Source organism: Hevea brasiliensis, unplaced genomic scaffold (genome assembly GCF_030052815.1).
Source record: "Hevea brasiliensis isolate MT/VB/25A 57/8 unplaced genomic scaffold, ASM3005281v1 Scaf348, whole genome shotgun sequence".
Classification (NCBI taxonomy): Eukaryota; Viridiplantae; Streptophyta; class Magnoliopsida; order Malpighiales; family Euphorbiaceae; genus Hevea; species Hevea brasiliensis.
Genome location: NW_026614860.1, coordinates 67,501 through 85,223, shown reverse-complemented (window position 1 = coordinate 85,223; position 17,723 = coordinate 67,501). Strand labels below are relative to the sequence as shown.

General features: G+C 30.2%; 2 protein-coding genes across 2 annotated transcripts in view; both read left to right on the top strand.

Annotated features, from left to right (window-relative positions):
- Positions 1–9,319: 9,319 nt before the first annotated feature.
- On the top strand, positions 9,320–12,618 carry LOC131177197 (peroxidase 25-like). Its single transcript, XM_058142144.1, has 4 exons — positions 9,320–9,566; positions 9,654–9,833; positions 9,903–10,065; positions 12,091–12,618. The coding sequence occupies exons 1-4, from the start codon at positions 9,372–9,374 to the stop codon at positions 12,510–12,512; spliced, it is 960 nt and encodes a 319-aa protein (XP_057998127.1). The 5' UTR covers positions 9,320–9,371; the 3' UTR covers positions 12,513–12,618.
- A 4,539-nt stretch (positions 12,619–17,157) lies between these two features.
- LOC131177196 (heme oxygenase 1, chloroplastic-like) overlaps positions 17,158–17,723 on the top strand; it is a 968-nt gene continuing 402 nt past the window's right edge. Inside the window, exon 1 of the mRNA XM_058142142.1 lies at positions 17,158–17,723. This exon is cut by the window's right edge and continues 402 nt beyond it. Coding sequence (XP_057998125.1) covers positions 17,470–17,723 — 254 coding nt within the window. The 5' untranslated portion in view covers positions 17,158–17,469.

Sequence of the window (17,723 nt, the reverse complement as noted above, 5' to 3'; positions counted from 1 at the left end):
AAACTCATTTCACAAGCTTGATTCCCACCTTATTTCACCACAAAACCCTAACCTCTCTTCATTAAAACTTCACCTCACACCTTAAAGTACCTCTAGGAAACTATTAGAAAGAGAAATAGTGGAGTTTTCAAGTTTTGGAGATTGGGTAAGTGAAGGTTAGTGTTAATTAATCCTTTAAACTTTGTGTATACATCATTGGAAGTATGAATTGATCCATTGATTGTATATGTTTGAAGAATTGAAATGGTTGGAGTTAGGGTTTGGGACACAAATTTGAGATTTGCTCATGTATTGGTGAAAGGAAGATCTAATGGTCAATTAGTGACCATTTGGCTATGTGTAATTAGGAAGTGAAGTTGTAACACCCCTAAGTTCGGTAGTGCGTTCTGCTGTTCCGGTGACCAGTGTTGTCCGGACAGCTAGGATGCCTAGAACTACACTTCAATATGAGGGAGGAGACATAAAATAATGAAATACAAGAAAAAAAAATACAAGAAAAACAAAGAAAAAATAATAGCAAAGAAATGTGATCAAGTTAAACGAGCCGGGAAACCTAACGATGGGTGACCGCACTGAGAAGTCATGGCGTAGACCGTTGACTAGCCCTGGACTGCAGGGAACCCTGGAAAACATTTTTAGGACTTAAATAGACCCTTGTTGAAGAATAAATCTCATTAGAAAGATCAAAGAAAAATTAAATAATTAGTACAAAGAAAAGTGAGAAATCGAAAAACAGACAAAACCGGTTACTAAAAATCGGAATGCCACCCAGAGGGCATTATGGTCATTTGACATCCCGAATTGTCTTTTGACCTAAATATCCATTAAAAATAAATAGTATTACACTTAGAAAATAAAATGAAAAATTAGTTTAGTGGTACCTAATACAAATAGCTAAAATCATGGGTTAATGTGGAATAAATGCACAATTGGCTTATTATATGATTATTTGGAGTTAGTGGACCATTAAAGGATTAATTAAACACATAGTGGGGCAGGTGTACTTTCATTACACCATTAGAAAATTTCATCTTCTCCATTGTTCCAAAGTTGCCGTGAATGAAGGTGAGAGAAAACTCCATGGGCGTTTCATGCAAGCTCACTTAACCTCCCCATTTTCAACTCCAATCCCTTAAGTGGCTTCATGAAAGTTTGTCTACTCATCACAAGGAAGAGTTTGATACTAAATTTGAGAAGTTTAAGCAAGGTTTAATAAGCTCCAACCATAAGGTAAGTTAGTGTTTTTGAAGATAGCTTTGTTAAGTTTTGTGTACATGTTATGGGTGTTGGGTTTGTGAAGAAAATTTTTGAGTTTGAAGAGTTATTGTTGTGTTCATTTTGGACAGCCATGGAGTCATGTATTTGATGAAATAATTGTGCATATATTTGATGAGAAATGATGTTGATCATGATGATTTAATAACCTAGTGAATTACTTCACATGTATAAGGTGATTTTTGCACTTGGAATGGGATTTAATGAATTGTAGGACACTTGGTGTTGAAGGACAATTTTCGGCAGCTTGGGGACACTTGAATAAATGTATGTATTCATGGAAGTGTTGGCAGAATGTTGACATAGAAGGATTGATGGATATGTGTATGAAATTATTTTGTAAAGTGTATGTGAGAATTAGTGATGTTTAGGTGTGTATGTGATTGTATTTAGACTTTGTAAATGTGAACTTTAATTGGTGTATTGAAGATAATTGTAATCTGCCCAAAGTGAGGATAATGTAAAGTGGGATGTGGTTTTGGTAATGTACCAAAACAGATTTGGTAGGGAAGTAAACATATTGCAAGGTAAATGTGTGTGATTGATGTGTGTTAAGCAAAGTAACCAAGGGCAGTGTACATTTTAGCCAATAAGTTTAAATGTGTAACCTCAATTGGTATGAGACCAATTGGAGGTGGAACTAGGCACAAAATGTGCCAACTTTCATTGAAAACATACCAAAATTCTGCTTGCAAGGTGACCTAAGAAAATGACCAATTCGGATTAGGTGCAATTAGGACCTGAAAAATGACCAATTGGGCAGCAGTGAGTGTTTAGGCCATAACTCATTCAAAACAGGTCCAATTGACCTGAAATTTTAACCATGAATAGTTAAGACCCATACCTACAAGTCTTATGAAGACACCACAACCCAGAAATGACCAGCAGCAAGACACAAAGCTTGCACCAGTTCGGGTCCAACACCTGGCCGAACCAAAGTTGACCAAATTGACCTAAAATTGACCTAATTTGATGCCATTTGACCAGTAATAGTATAATGACCATAACTTGGTCTACTTAACTCGGATTGATCTGAAATTTTGCCCCGCGTGCAATAAGACATAGATCTATAAGTTTGTAGTTTTGACCGAAATCCGAAAACCGAGGGAACTAGATCGTCCGGCTAGGTCAAACTAGTATCCCGAAATCCAGCAATTTGCAATAAAATGCAAGAAAACGCAATATACATAGAATTGAGTTTGGTAACACGTACCAAACCTAAAACCCTATCGAATGTGATATATTATTGACACTAAGACCTAATTTACCTAAAATGCATCGAGGGTCGGTATATTAGGTGATTAAGCAAATAAAAGTATTCAGTGAATTGTTTATCGAACATTATCGTTAGAGGCAAATTAATTTAGCACTGAAACACTTCAAATTGTGTTTCTTAGTTAACAAGGACTCAGCAAAAGGGAAAGAAATACTGAGTCAGGACCAGGAGACAAATATCAGAGGTTTGTGCACAACAACTATTTCTTTTGAATTATTTTCAATTGAAATAAATATTGACTATTTGTATATTATTGTTTTAAATTGTGGAAATGTATTTGAATAAATATTTATTGCTTGAAAAGCATTGTAAATGATTTGAAACTGTGAGAAATTGTTTGAATGACATTGATGGATACTTATTGATTTAAAAGCATTGGAAATGGTTTGAAACCACAGCTATCATGTATATTGATTGTATTCCTCATTAGCTTGTCTAGTGGGACGAATTGAATTCCCTCTCTGGCTGAAGTGTTGAGGTGTGTGCCTGTTGAGGATGAATTGGATGAGTACTCATATTTTTGCTAGCTAGCTATGTTATTCCTCATTAGTCATCGACTTTTGGGACGAATTGAACTATGGATCATGATTAAGCTGTGTGTGATTTATTGATATGTATTGTGAGATTGTGAAATGGATTTAAACTCTCATTGACATATACTGTCTTTTGAATTCAAGCATGATCTAATTTATGAAAATTATTGTGATATTGACAAATGGAGTTTAAATTTTTGTTGACAATTACTGTCTTGAATTTAACTATGATTTTAAGTATCCATTATTTACATGACTTATGAATGGTGATTTAAATTGTATTTGGTTAATGTTGTGCACTACTGAGACATTGTCTCAGCGATAGCTTTTTATTGCTGTCGCAGGTAGAGAGACAGACAGGGCAGCAGACTAGGCTGCATATACATCCAGCGAGGGATTACCTGGTATAATGAGTATACCAAAATTTTGCATTTTGTACTGTAATGTATGACACTGTATGTACATTTTGTTTTTGGTTTTGAGCAGTTGTAAATTCAAATTGTACCTTGAAGTTGTAAATTAATTATGAGTTATTTGACTTGTGAAAATTGTATTATATTTCCTTATCTCAGACTTTGAAAAATTTCTATGGAATTGAGTTGATAAATTGTTGTGTTGAGAAATGTATTGGAGTTGAGATTTGGAAAATTATTGAAGTGTCTTTTACAGGTTTTATGAAGAGCTGTTTTATCCAAAATACAGATGGCACTCTGCCAAAATTTTTACAGAAATTCCAAATAAATCAAATGAGTTAATTGTTTCACTTCAGTTCACCAAAGTTTTTAATACCTGTAAATAGTGCTCACCACTGTAAAATAAGTAAGAAAAGTTTTTAAAATCCCTTGTAGTGTATTTAATGGGTTATCAGTAGACGGAGTTGGTAATTCATTAGGTATACTACGGGATCATGTTATGCCTTACAGAGGGGTAGGGTGTGACAGAAGTGATTTGTGCCTTGGGAATTGAAGTTAGGTATGCTGCCTAGTGTGACTTGCAGGACTGGGTATGAGTCCAGCAGATTTGGACAGCTATAACTGGAGTTGTGTAGGTTCAATTGGTGTAAGGCCAATTGAACATGAAATTAGATACATAATGGCACAACTTTGATGAAAGAACTCTACCCAGAAAATCACAATAGACTAACCTAAAAATTTACCAAATTCGAGTAACACACATTCTGCCTGGGCAAAATATCTAAATGAACAGTATTAATTCATTTGGTCATAACTCAGTGTAGAAAAGTCCAATTGACCTAAAATTTATATCAATTAAAAGTTTAGACAATTTAGAACAACTTTAATGTAGAATAAAAATTCAAATTCTGGACTTAACTAAATGAAATTGCTAGCCAAAGTTGACCTACCAAATCTGGCAGAACCAGAATTGCCCAAAAATTCTGGGTACAGGTCAATCCGGCCAATTATGGTAAAATGGCCATAAATTGAGCTACAAAACTCCAAATGGAGTGATTCAAAAAGGGAATTAAAGAAGACACATAAAGGAACAACTTTGATGAAGACAAGTTAGCTAAATTATCACTGTAGCTTAGACCAATAGAACAGTAAATTTAAGGCATAAAATCTAAAAATTTCTAATAACAAACAATAAACTTTGAAATGGTATTGGGAACCAATGACAACAATTTTAGGATATAAAATGTGGTATATTGGTTATATTAGGACTAATATACCTATTGTCTATGAAAAAGTCAATATTTTAGTGGACTAATGGGATGAATAGTAACTATTGAACTTCAATTGCAAAGAATTTCATATTTAAAATTGTAATATACCCTAGTAGGCCTACCCTAGTAGGCCTAGTGTGATTGGTTTGGATAGGTTGGCATGCCAATAGGGTTTTGATAGCAGTACTACGTATGGCTTCATGCCATTCTGTGATATGATAGCCTATGGCTATACTGATTATGATGTTATACTTAACTTTATGCCTTATTACTTTTATGGCTTATTAGTTATTCTGTCTGCACACCGGGAGACACATTGTGACCGATGGTGTGACGGCCCGAAGTACCTGGTATCTAGTGTTAGTTTACCCATTTATCCAGTCCGGTTAATTTGTATAGGTTACTTGGGCATGGAAAAATATAAAGCTAATTGAATTTATTATTAAAGGAAGTAAGGAAATTAAATATCAAGTTAAAGAACAAGAATGATTTCAATAAAAAGAGGCTCAAAATCATCATGAGAACGATTAATAAAATGCTAGGAATAGTTAATATCATAAGATGTAATTAGCCTTTAACTAAACAATAAGTTAGTAATTATTTATTTCTTATAAGCACAATAACTAAGAAATTTTGATTTTTATTTGTATATTATATTTTCTTGTATTATTAGCACCACTAAGCTTTATGCTTAGCGCGTCGCTTTTGCAACGCGTAGGTACTGAAGATTTGGCCAGAGAACCCAGTAGACCATAGACTGGGAGATTAGAAGTTTTGATCTGCATTTGGGTCCCGAGTGTCACCTCCTCAGCAGTGCATATTTTGGTAGTGTCCACCAGCTTGTATTTTATTTTTGATCATTGTAATTAAATTTTGGATATGTAATGTAAATTATATATTTTTGTACATTAAATGTGCACATGATGTAAATTAATACAGTTTCAAATTTCAAATTTGAATTGTGTATGTATGAAAATGATTTGAATTTCTTATGTATTTATATGAGTGAAACTTATTGATGTTCTGAATGAGAAAACGAATTTGAGAATATATATAAAGATAATTGTAATTGTTTCATACAGGTGGAAAATCGTTAAATTATTAAGAAATGATGGGAAACTCCGTCAGTTTCTCCACAAAAATTTAATGAAAATTGAATGTGATAATTAAGAAGTAATAAATTGAGATAAGTTAAGATAGGGTGCTTCGGCACCGAGTGTGACATGCCTTGCTCGGCTACACTGTAGACGGGTGAAGGATGTCACAACTGTAATGTTATAACTAGATAAATTCAAGGACAGTTGTCAAAATTTATCCTCCCTGCTCTGACTAGCTCAATTGTTAGCATGTTTCATTAGCTTCCAAATTTAAGCTACTTGATAATTGATTTATGTTGGAGACCATTGAAGGAGGGGTAAATTATATAAGGAATATCTCAATTTAGGGGTATATCTAACAATATAGTACTTAAATTTTAATTTGTAATATAAAACCCTTTTATCTCTAATTTAAGTAAAATAAAATTCTATATGACATTCCATAATTAATTTTTAGATTATTTTTACTGCATAACCCTTGATAGATAAAAAAAAAATATTTTCTCAATTAATTTAGAGAAAAAATTTAATTATTCTTTATCTACTTACAATCACAACAATCTAAATTACATAGATTAACACTTCAATAAGCCATAACTTATTTTCCTAAAACCATCAATCCATAAAAATATCATTCTTTTACTTTGATAAATGACACTTCGACATAAATAATCTAGAAATCGACTACTGAAGGTTACAGAGGATTATAAGTTACTTAAATTAGATATTAATGAATCTTGGGTTACAAATTAAAATTTAGGTATATTACTATTAAATAGCTCTAAATTAAGGTATCGCTTATATAATTTGCCTATTGAAAGAGTTTCAGCACTGAGCTTGAAGAAATTTTACAATGAATCCAATGCACATGTGTCTTATTTTGTAATCATATAGTTTAAGAGTATTGTAAAATTTTCCCCAGCCTTGGGGAGTTTCTCATTCCTCTCTGTTTCTGTTTGGTTGCGCATTATGCAACCGTTACGTTTTTTATGGGTCTCCATCCTAACCTAATTAGATCAACAAGCAGTGAAATCACCATTAGTATTAGGCTTCCAAATTAACTTACCATTTCTGAACCTATATAACTGAATTCAAAATGACTAGCTATTAAGCATACAAGCGTAGTTCCCACTGAAAGGGTTTCCCCTCCAAAGAAGGTTACACTCCCACCTGTTATTTTGCCAGAAACCACAATCAGAGACCAAAGCATTTGGATTGGAAGACAAATTGAAGAGCCTAGCAGAAAAGGCAACTTTCAGAACAATTTTAACAAATTGAAGGGCCACATCATCAAGATAAGTTCTTGAAATAGATTTCTTAGTGCAGTTGAGTATTTGATTTTGATAAAGCCATGTGAAACTTCTTAAAAATATGCAATATAAATTTGTAAAAATATGAAGGTAGGTGCTGATCAAACCATCCAAGCAAAAGCAAATTAGGACTGGTAGCAACTGGATGCCACCCATTATAATTTTTGTGTAAATGGAATATATGCTTGTGACATAAGATTTGCTTGTCCCACCCATTAGCTCCTTGGAGGTGCCCACATGGTGGCCAAGTATTGTGGTTTTCTTGCATGCAGCACAGTTACTCCATTTTTATTTTTTTTCCTTAGTAAACAGAGGATAGATGTAAGAATATGTCTTTGATGTAATGATAAAGTTATTGCAAACTTTGATGTTGTGAAAAAAGTTACTCCATTTATCTATTGGAGGTCACAAGTTTAAATCACTGAAATAATTTGTCTGTAAATTAATGGTAAAATTACATACATCAATCTTTTTTAAATTTTATAAATGTGGAATGTGGAATGTTTCATACACTTAATTACTTTTTTCTTAAGAAAATGAGTCAGGTAAACTCATTCCTAAAAACTAACTCAAGTAGGAAGGAGTGTCCAAAGCTTTATAAAATGAATGTATTATCTCTATCCCAAACCAATGTAGGATATTAAAATATTTAGGATCAAATACCTAAAGTATGAAACACTCATGGAAAGTCCAAATATTGATTAAAGAGGCTCTGTTATCATTTGAAAAAAATGGGTCGAGTCTAACTCTCCCAAAAAGTAACTAAAAAAAATAGTGTTTAAGGCCTTACGTGAAACAAATTATCTCATCCCAAACTAATTTGAAATATTAATTATTTTTTTTATAAAGGTAGATGTATTTTCTTTTTCGTCTCCACCTACTATGATTGGAATAGAAAAATTTATCCAAAATGAGTGTATTAATTAGTTAGTGTAAATGTTTAAACTCTTGATATCATGCAAATGCATATCAACTAACAATTAGTTAGAAGAAATCATTTAGCCTACAAAATCAAACCAATGTTCTGTTGATTTCGTTGAGATTCATTGCTTGGTTGTGGATTGCCCAAATTCAAGATCAGCAGATTATTTTTGATATTAGCAAAAAAATATCTTTTTATTAATTCTTAATTATAACAAAATAAATGTGTTATGAGATGATTTAATTATATAATAAGAACAAATAAAGAAAAAGCATATGCGACTCACTTTCATGATTGAATTTAAAAAGCTTCTTAATTAGCTTAGAATGAAATAGAGAAAGGTATCAATCAAATTACATGCATCACATAACAAATCTCATTTTTGCTGGTTTGGTTTGCAATTATTAGTGTTTAATTATGGGTATGTATTTCTTATTTTCACATACTATATACTAAACTTTTTTTTAATCAACTATATTAAAATTTTGGATGTGGCCATAGATAAAACATTCATAATAAAATTTGAGGATTCATAAGAAAGAAAAAAAAATTTTTTATATTGTAACTCAAAATTTGAATTAACACTCACTAAGGATCAACTGTGTTGCAAATATCAACTACGTTGTAAATATGTAAGTGTGAAATTCTTATATTAAAAAAAGAAGGGACGAGTGAGAGACATATAAGTAAAAAGATCCATTAACCCATCAAGAAATAATTCTCCTAAGCGCTTTGCTTTGCGCTCCTCGAATCTTTAAAAAACTATAATTAATCATCCTAACAAATGCTAATCATCTTTGCATGCAATTGGGTTATGAAGATACACAGAAGTGATGATGGGAACTAAAGCTCATGTGAATGCAAGAAAAACAGCTCAAGGCTCATGGGGAAGGGATCATTAAAGGAGAAAAATACAAACAATGACAAGCACACAGGAAAAAAAACGCGTTTAGGAATAAAGCTAAAGATTCAAGAACAAGATATAAAGAACTATACCTCTCCATTATAATTTTTTCAGAACACAAAAACACAGGGAAATGCACTCCAATTATCTAAAAAAATAAAAATTAAAAGAGAAAATTCCACTATTTCAATGTCCCCACACGCCTCCACTGAAAAAGAGAAATAAATATTATCAGTAGCTCAAAAAATTCAACTTAATGGACCACCACAGAAAGTGGATATAGTATGCAAATTCATCTATAAATACAAAGTAGTGCTAGGCTCATTTGCAATTGAATTCAGCTACTATTGAATGTTTATCACCCTAAATCATGTGGTTGTTGGTTTTTCTGGTGATTTTAGTGGTGGGTTTGCCTGTTCAAGGCCAATTGAGAAATGGGTTTTATGCCTTTCCATGTCCACAGGCTGAGGCTATAGTCAGGTCCACTGTTGAAGCACACTTCCAAAAGGATCCAACCATTGCAGCTGGATTGCTGAGGCTTCATTTCCATGACTGCTTTGTTCAGGTTGCCTGCCTTTCTTTATCTGCTTTTTTGGCTTCTTTTCATCTTCAAAGGTACTCATAGTAAACTAAGAATGCAAGTGTTTCACAGGGCTGTGATGGCTCAGTGTTAATTACAGGGTCTTCTGCAGAGAGAAATGCATTGCCAAACCTAGGACTAAGAGGATTTGAAGTGATTGACGATGCTAAATCACAGTTAGAGGCGTCGTGCCCTGGTGTGGTCTCCTGTGCTGACATACTAGCTCTGGCTGCCCGTGATGCTGTAGACTTGGTATATCTCCTCTTCTCTGCCTCTATATTTATGAGGTGTTCCTTTAACCAGATTGATTCCATGTTTCAGAGTGATGGTCCGAGTTGGGCAGTCCCAACTGGTAGAAAAGATGGTAGAATCTCATCATCCTCCCATGCCTCAAATTTGCCTTCACCTCTTGATTCCATCGCCACTCAGAAACAAAAATTTGCAGCAAAAGGCCTTGACGATCACGATCTCGTAACCTTAGTAGGTATATATATGAATATATTATACGTTCTCTCCCTTGCTTGATACATTTTTATAAAAAAATGCTTGGTGTGGTGAACCACTGCAGTGAAAAGTGACTGCAGAAAGTAAATAGATAAATATAAAAAATAAATAAAATATATAAAAAGTAAACAATAAAAAGGAGTGTCCTATGGGTCGTAACATCTTTGGAGAAGAGAAGGATATCGAAACTCTCTACGACACTAATCATATTGTAGTGAAAATTATTACACCTAGTTAATAAAATTCTCTCTTTAGATGAGGTACAATAATTACTAATATTTTGAATTAATGAAAAATTCTTTGTAAATATATGAAATTCATATATTTAAGGCATAAATTATGTTTAAATAAGAAAAATCTTGTGTTAATTAATCACTTTATATAATTATTGAATTAAATTGTATTTATAAAAAAATTACTTTATTTGGATTTTATTTCAATAATATCACCATATTGTATAGAAAATTTAGACAATTAAAAAAACTTATAATTAAATGTGTTTTGGAGCTAGATTTCGCTCATAGAAAAACTTTTTATTTAATTTAGTCTAAAAATTTCAATTTAAGTTCAATTTAGCCCAAAAATCAAGAAAATAAAGAAATTAAATTTCTTAATTTTTGAGGTTAAATCAAGAAATCAAAAAATTTATTCTCAAAATTAAAAAATTGAATTTCTTAATTTTTTTATTTAAATAAAAAAATTATAACATTTAGCTCATAAATTTTGAGTTTTGGGCTAAATTGATCTTAAATTAAAAATTTTAACCTAAATTAAATAAAAAGTTAAAAATTGATTAAATTAAACTTTTCAATAAATACAGGACCTAAATTGAGCATTTTACCTTAAAAAAATCTAACTAAAATTAAGCGAATTTGCAAATATAAAAAAATCAATTATAAAGTTTATTGATCGTATTAGAATAAGAGGTGATTAAATTTATAAGTACAGTGAAATTAAGCCCTAGAACCTTTTAAATTCAAAAGAATATAATTCATCATATTTATATACTCTCAATCATATATTATTTGAATTCAAAATCAATGTTAATTTGATATTTTTCTTTTCAATATATATACAATCCTCACTCTCCTTTCAAAAATTTAAATATGATTTTTTAAAGGTTGAATATATATGTTTATCTCTAAATTTTATAAAAAAAATTTCGTGATATTTAAAATATCTCTTGACACAATTCAACTTCTATAAATGTCTCATAACACATCTCAAATCTTATAAAAATAGAATTAAGATATTATTTAAATTCTAATTAACAGATCATTATGTCAACATAATTAAAGTTCATACTTAATTTTAAAGATATCTTAATTCATTTTATATGAGTTGAGGTATGTTATAAAACATTTTAAAAATTTAGAAGTAATAAAATTTTTTTGATAAAATTTAGATATAAAATAGTATATTTGAAATTTTTTTTTTTTAAATTCTCAACCACTCGTGAATTAAAGGGTAAAAATCATTAAAACATGATAGATGATGTTTGTATGAATCTAAATCCCATTTTAATTTACTTAAACCTAATTAATCAATCATGAATATAAGATATAAATACGTAATTTTCATATATTTTATATAAATCGTACCTCATATATTATGTCTTAGCCTATCAAGAACCGTGTCAAAATAAATTTTTTTCATTTATTAATTACAACTTGAAATCATTAAAAAAAAAAAAACCTAAATGGCCGAGTGATAATTTACACCTGTGCCCACGCTTAAACGTAAATTTGAACAGTGGAGTCACTATTCATAAAGTAGGTTTTAACATAATCGTACTCTGACCTGAAGGATTAATCTTCTATATATCCAATCACATCTCGAACATTAAAAAAAAATAAAAAAGCTAAAGCAAAATTAATATCCAAAATTTTTAGGCCTTGGAACATCTTTAAACTGAAAATCCAAATTATTATGAAAAAAAAAAATCCTAATTATTTAAGATGGCAAAATATATATTGGGAGTGCAATTAATTAATAAATGTGGCAGGGGCACATACCATAGGCCAAACGGACTGCATATTCTTCAGATATCGGCTATATAATTTCACAACAACAGGCAATGCAGACCCAACAATAAACCAATCATTCCTGAGACAACTCCAAGCCCTTTGTCCCCAAAATGGAGATGGGTCGAAAAAGGTTGCATTAGACAAAGACAGCCAGACAAAATTCGATGCAAGCTTTTTTAAGAATGTAAGAGATGGTAATGGAGTTTTGGAGTCTGATCAGAGACTTTGGGATGATGCTTCTACCCATAATATTGTCCAAAATTATGCTGGCGACATTAGAGGATTACTTGGGTTTAGGTTTGATTTCGACTTCTCTAAAGCTATGATTAAAATGAGTAGCATTGAAGTCAAGACTGGATCAGATGGAGATATCAGAAAGGTTTGCTCTAAGTTCAATTGAGATCATTAATTGTAAGATAAATAAATAATTTATAAAAATTATGTCTTCTGATGTGTCTTATATTTGTAAATTCCACATATAATAAATTTAGAAATAATTTAAATTATTGTTGAATCCTGAATGTTGGATTGGACATATTCTATAATTTTCAAACTTTCCATCAATTATTCTTTATTTGGAGATTGGTATGTGGTGTAATTCCCACTAAGGACAGGATGATTCATCGCCATTTGGAGGTGGATGAGATTTGTTCAATTTGCGGACAGGAGGCTGAAACAAGTATGCACCTGTTCTTTCAATGCCCTGTCAGCTCCAAGGTGTGGTATCTTAGCCAGCTTAGGTTCAATGTGCTTCAGATATCTGTTGATGATCCACCTGCATTATTGAACCAGCTGTTTTAGAATTTTCCTCCAGAGTACATGGAGCTTTCGCACTTCTCACATGGTCCATCTGGCTGGCTTGAAATGATCATATTTTCAGAAATGGGAATGTAGATGAAAATCAGATTATAGCTAGTGATTATCGACTCTAGATTAATGAGTCCCAGGAAGCTCAAGATGTCCCAGTTCTGCTGGAGAAGCCTTCTGTCATGCATAAGTGGACACCTCCTTCAGGGTAGTATAAGCTCAACTCAGATGCTACTGTTTCTAAGGAGGGTGTGATAGGCCTGGGATTTGTTATCCGTGATTCACAAGGACAAATTCTGCTAGCGGCTGCTAAATCTTTTCGAGCCTCTTGGGAAGGTAATTTGGCGGAAATCCATGCTCTGAAATTTGGGTTCGAAATAGCTGTTTAGTGGGGGTTTTCTTTTCTGCAAATAGAGAGTGATAATCAGAACTCCATCAATGCTTTGAATGGAGGGGCCATTGGGATCCATATCACGCTCTGTGTGTTGAGGATGTGTTATCTTTCACGAGAACTTTTTTCATTCATCTGCTTTTTGTATGTTCATATATTAAATTATACAATGAAACCGAACCATTAATTGTGGTGGGTTACAACAATTATAATTAAACAGTACAATGTTTTGGGTTATCGGTTCTCGCCCATATGGAAAGATCAATTAAATTAATAAGTATTATTATTATAAAAAGAAAAAAAAAGAAGTTAAAGAGATTAGTAAAAAAAAATTAAAATTTTGTGAGTATCTATGTCACATTAATCATGTAACTACAAATTTTATTTTAAAGAAAAAATTGAGAAAAAAAGATATTTAGAAAAGTGCTTTCGGAGAGGAAAATTATGTATTTTTATTTACTGGATCAATTTCACTCTTTTAGCCTTTGGGAGTTCGTTAACCATTGGATCGAGCTCAAATTTTGCCCGCATATTTCTGACATCTAGTTCTTCAGTTTGAACAATAGAGATGGAGATTAGAGACTTATAGCCTAGTGATTGGGTCTATAAATTATGTCATTTGATTTGGTATATTTCTACTCTTTGTTCTCCCTTTCTCTCGTATTTAATTTTTTTGTTATTTAGATTATTTGGTGAATATATTATGAGGCCTTTTAAAAGGTGTTTGTAACGTTATTTTGATGATGGTCTTCTAAAGTCCTATAGTTTTTCCTCTTTACTTTGGAGAGGTTTTCTACATAAAAAATATTGTGTTCTCGGCGAGCTTCTTTTTATTTGCGTTTGAGTTATTTTTTTTGCTTAGGTTGTGATAATTTGGTTGTTGACAATTTAATATTTGAATTATTTGGATGTTAATTTGTTGATTTCGCAAATAACCCCAACACAACAATTCCACCAAATAAAAATTTTAGCTAATGGATTGGCTCATATTCCCTCTCCAAGTATGATAACTATTACAAGATCTTTAAGGATTACCAACAGATTTCCATTGATAATCCTATAAAATCCATTATTAATTTTTTTGCCAAATAATTATTAGAAATGCATTATAATGAAAGGAAAAATGGCATTTAAAAAAAAATAAAGATGAGGAGTGAAATGAGGAAAAATTATAATGAAAATGGAAAATATATGGTAAAAATTAAAAGGAGAAAAAAAATGAAAGTGAAGAAAATCCAAGAAAAGTGAAGAAAATAAGAGAAAAAAAGAAAGGAAATGAGAGGAAAGAGAAGAAAGAAGAAAATGATGATAGAAGGGAAGAAAATGAAAGAAAAGAGAAGAAAATGATAAGAAAAAGAGAAGAAAGTGGGAGAAATTGAAAGAAAATGGGAGAAAAAAAAAAAAGAAAATAAGATAAAAGAGAAGAAAAATTAAAAATGGAAGAGAAGAAAAATATTAAATAAATGAAATAATGAAAGGAAAGATGGTATTTTTATGTGTAAATACACAATTTATCAACGGATTTTGCAATCGATGGCAAAATCCATTGCAAAAATAAAAAATTTGGCATTTTTTCTCTCCAAAAATTACTAACTAACTTTAAATTCATTGATAATTTAAAAAAAAAAGTGAGCTTTTAAAAAAGTAATGCGAGATTTTTTCTTAGAAAAGCAAGATTTTTTCTCTGAAAATTTACTAACTTATTTCAAAATCTATTAATAATTTGAACACTTAATTTTGTTTTATGGCTCATAAATTACCCACAAAATTTTAATCCATTGGTAATTTGGACTCTAAATTTTTTCTTTGAGAAATTACCAATGAATTTCAAAATCCATTGATAATTTGAACACTAATTTTTTTCCATTGATAATTTGAACACTAATTTTTTTATGTCTTATAAATTACCAACGAATTTCAAACCCGTGGATAATTTGTACACTAACTTTTTTTTCTCACAAATTACTAACGAATTTTGAAATTTGTTGATAAATTACTAACGGATTTTGAATTCACTAGTAATTTACATACTAATTTTTTTTTCTCAAAACTTACTAACGAATTTTGAAATCTGTTGGTAACTTACGAATGTATTCCATTAGTAATTATATTCCATTAATAATTTGAATAATAATTTTTTTTTATATCTCAATTTATCAATGAATTCAAATCCATTAGTAAACTCTGTTTCTATATTGGTAGATTTTTATAATGGATCTATCTTAGTTGGAGCAAGAAGTTGCCTAGATTGGATTGAGGAATTACCTAAAATTGCTTTTTAGTGATGAAGTTGCCTCTTTGATTGCAAAGATAAAACCTAACACTTCATAATTATAAAGTGATTTGAAGTAAATAAGCATTAAAAAAATCTATCTAAGCAATTTAATTTTATTTGATATTTAACTTTAATCTTGAAAAATTAGTATCTCAGCTTTAAATTTTTTTTTTTAACAACAATATTATGATTTAATTGATCACATTCACATGTAATAAAGTGATATAATTACTTGATTGATCTCATTGATATATATATATATATATATATATATATATAGAGAGAGAGAGAGAGAGAGAGAGAGAGAGAGAGAGAGAGAGAGAGAGAGAGAGAGAGAGAGAGGAATGAACTTTTATATAATTAATCAAATAAATTATAAAAATAGACATTATTTTCCGTACACAATTTTGATCTTAAACTAAATAGAAAAGTATAATCTCATTTTACAAATGCATGTTTAAATAATAAATAATGAGAAATTTATGTGAAATTACGATTACAATAATTTAATTTATAATTATATAAATTTAATAATACATGTTTAATCAGTTTATAAAATTAAATTTTCATTTTTATTTTTACATACAACAAGTCTTTAAAAGCACGTGTGATCTGCTTACATCAACTAATTAAATTTTAAATTTAATTATTTAAATTAATATTTATTTTAATATTAATTTAGTAAATTTTTAAATAAAAGTATTTATTTATTTAAAAATTATTATATGAAATTTTTTATTTTATAATTAATTTAAATACAATAAAATGAAAATTCTATATAATAATAGGCATAAATGGATGAAAGTGTTACTTAAAATTTAAAAATAATAAAACAATATCGCATCATGATATTAGATTTATTTAAACTTTGTTATTTTATTTTAAATAAAATAAATTTAATTTTTTTAAGTATATTTTAATTTTTCAGTAATTTAAAAAAATGAATCTTTTATGCAATGAGACTGGTTTTAACATAAAAAATTATTATTTGTAAAATTAGAAATTATTATTTGAATAAGTTTTTATAAGAATTTTTCTATATAATTAGAAATATGTTATTGTAAATGTAATTCATAGAAAATGGAAATATTATTTAAAAGTCAATACAAGTTGGCTAATGATATTACATTTATTTAAGCTTTGTTTTTTTTTTTTTAAATTTTAAATAAAATAATTTGATTTGTTTATATTTTAACCTTTTTCAGTAATTTAAAACTAATGAATATTTTGTGAATTGAATCTATGTTAGTCAACGTAAAAATTATGATTTGTAAAATTAAAAATTATTAAATGAATAGATTTTATAATAATTTTTCCGTAGAATTGGAATATATTATTATAAATAGAATTCAAAAAAATGAAAATAAATCAATAATTAAATTAAAAATTATTAATTTGCAAGTGAATATAAGAAAGTGGGATTTATTATTTTTTAATTAAAATGTAATTTCATTATTTTAAATATTTTCAGAAATATATAAATTTAATTAATTATTTTTTTTATATATTCTTTTATATAAATAGCTTAAACGAACATCTAAAAAGCAAACACAAACACCAACGCCAGACTTATCCTAATCCGAAAGGAAAGCTTGATTACCTATAAAAGCCCCATTTTCTTCGATACAGGCGCAAGAAACAGCAACCCCATTACCCATAATTATTTATTCTTTTGTTTCCATTGTTTTGAGCTCTCGCTTTGTCTTCAAGGCTACTTGAACAGCGATTCTAAGCCAAAGCCAAAAACACTTTGAACGCTTTTTCTTTGTCGCTGAATTTTCTTGTGTTTTCTTTTCAATTTAAAGGTGCCGTATACTCTTTTCCTATTTAATTCTTTACTTTATTTTTTTGAGTTCAATTATTGTCTGGCTCTGTGTTGACGAAATGGCTTCTCTTAATCTAACCTCTCAATCTCAATCTTTATTTAACAAAACCCACCTCCAAGTATCCCCATCTCTCTCTCTTTCCACTGCTATCCAATCCGGTTTTGTACCCAAAACAGCTTCTTTTCAGTTTCAAGTCCCGGTAACTCCGAGAATTGTGAATATGCCCTTGAAAGCTGCTGCTATTGTGTCCTCCACCACTGCGGAGAAACCCCAAAAGCGCTACCCAGGTGAGGCTAAGGGGTTTGTGGAGGA

Bases quoted from the DNA above. Each gene is read 5' to 3' on its own strand.
- LOC131177197 (XM_058142144.1), top strand. From the start codon at position 9,372: ATGTGGTTGTTGGTTTTTCTGGTGATTTTAGTGGTGGGTTTGCCTGTT. The intron at 9,834-9,902 runs GTATATCTCCTC...TCCATGTTTCAG, and splicing joins CCCGTGATGCTGTAGACTTG to AGTGATGGTCCGAGTTGGGC. The intron at 10,066-12,090 runs GTATATATATGA...TAAATGTGGCAG, and splicing joins CGATCTCGTAACCTTAGTAG to GGGCACATACCATAGGCCAA.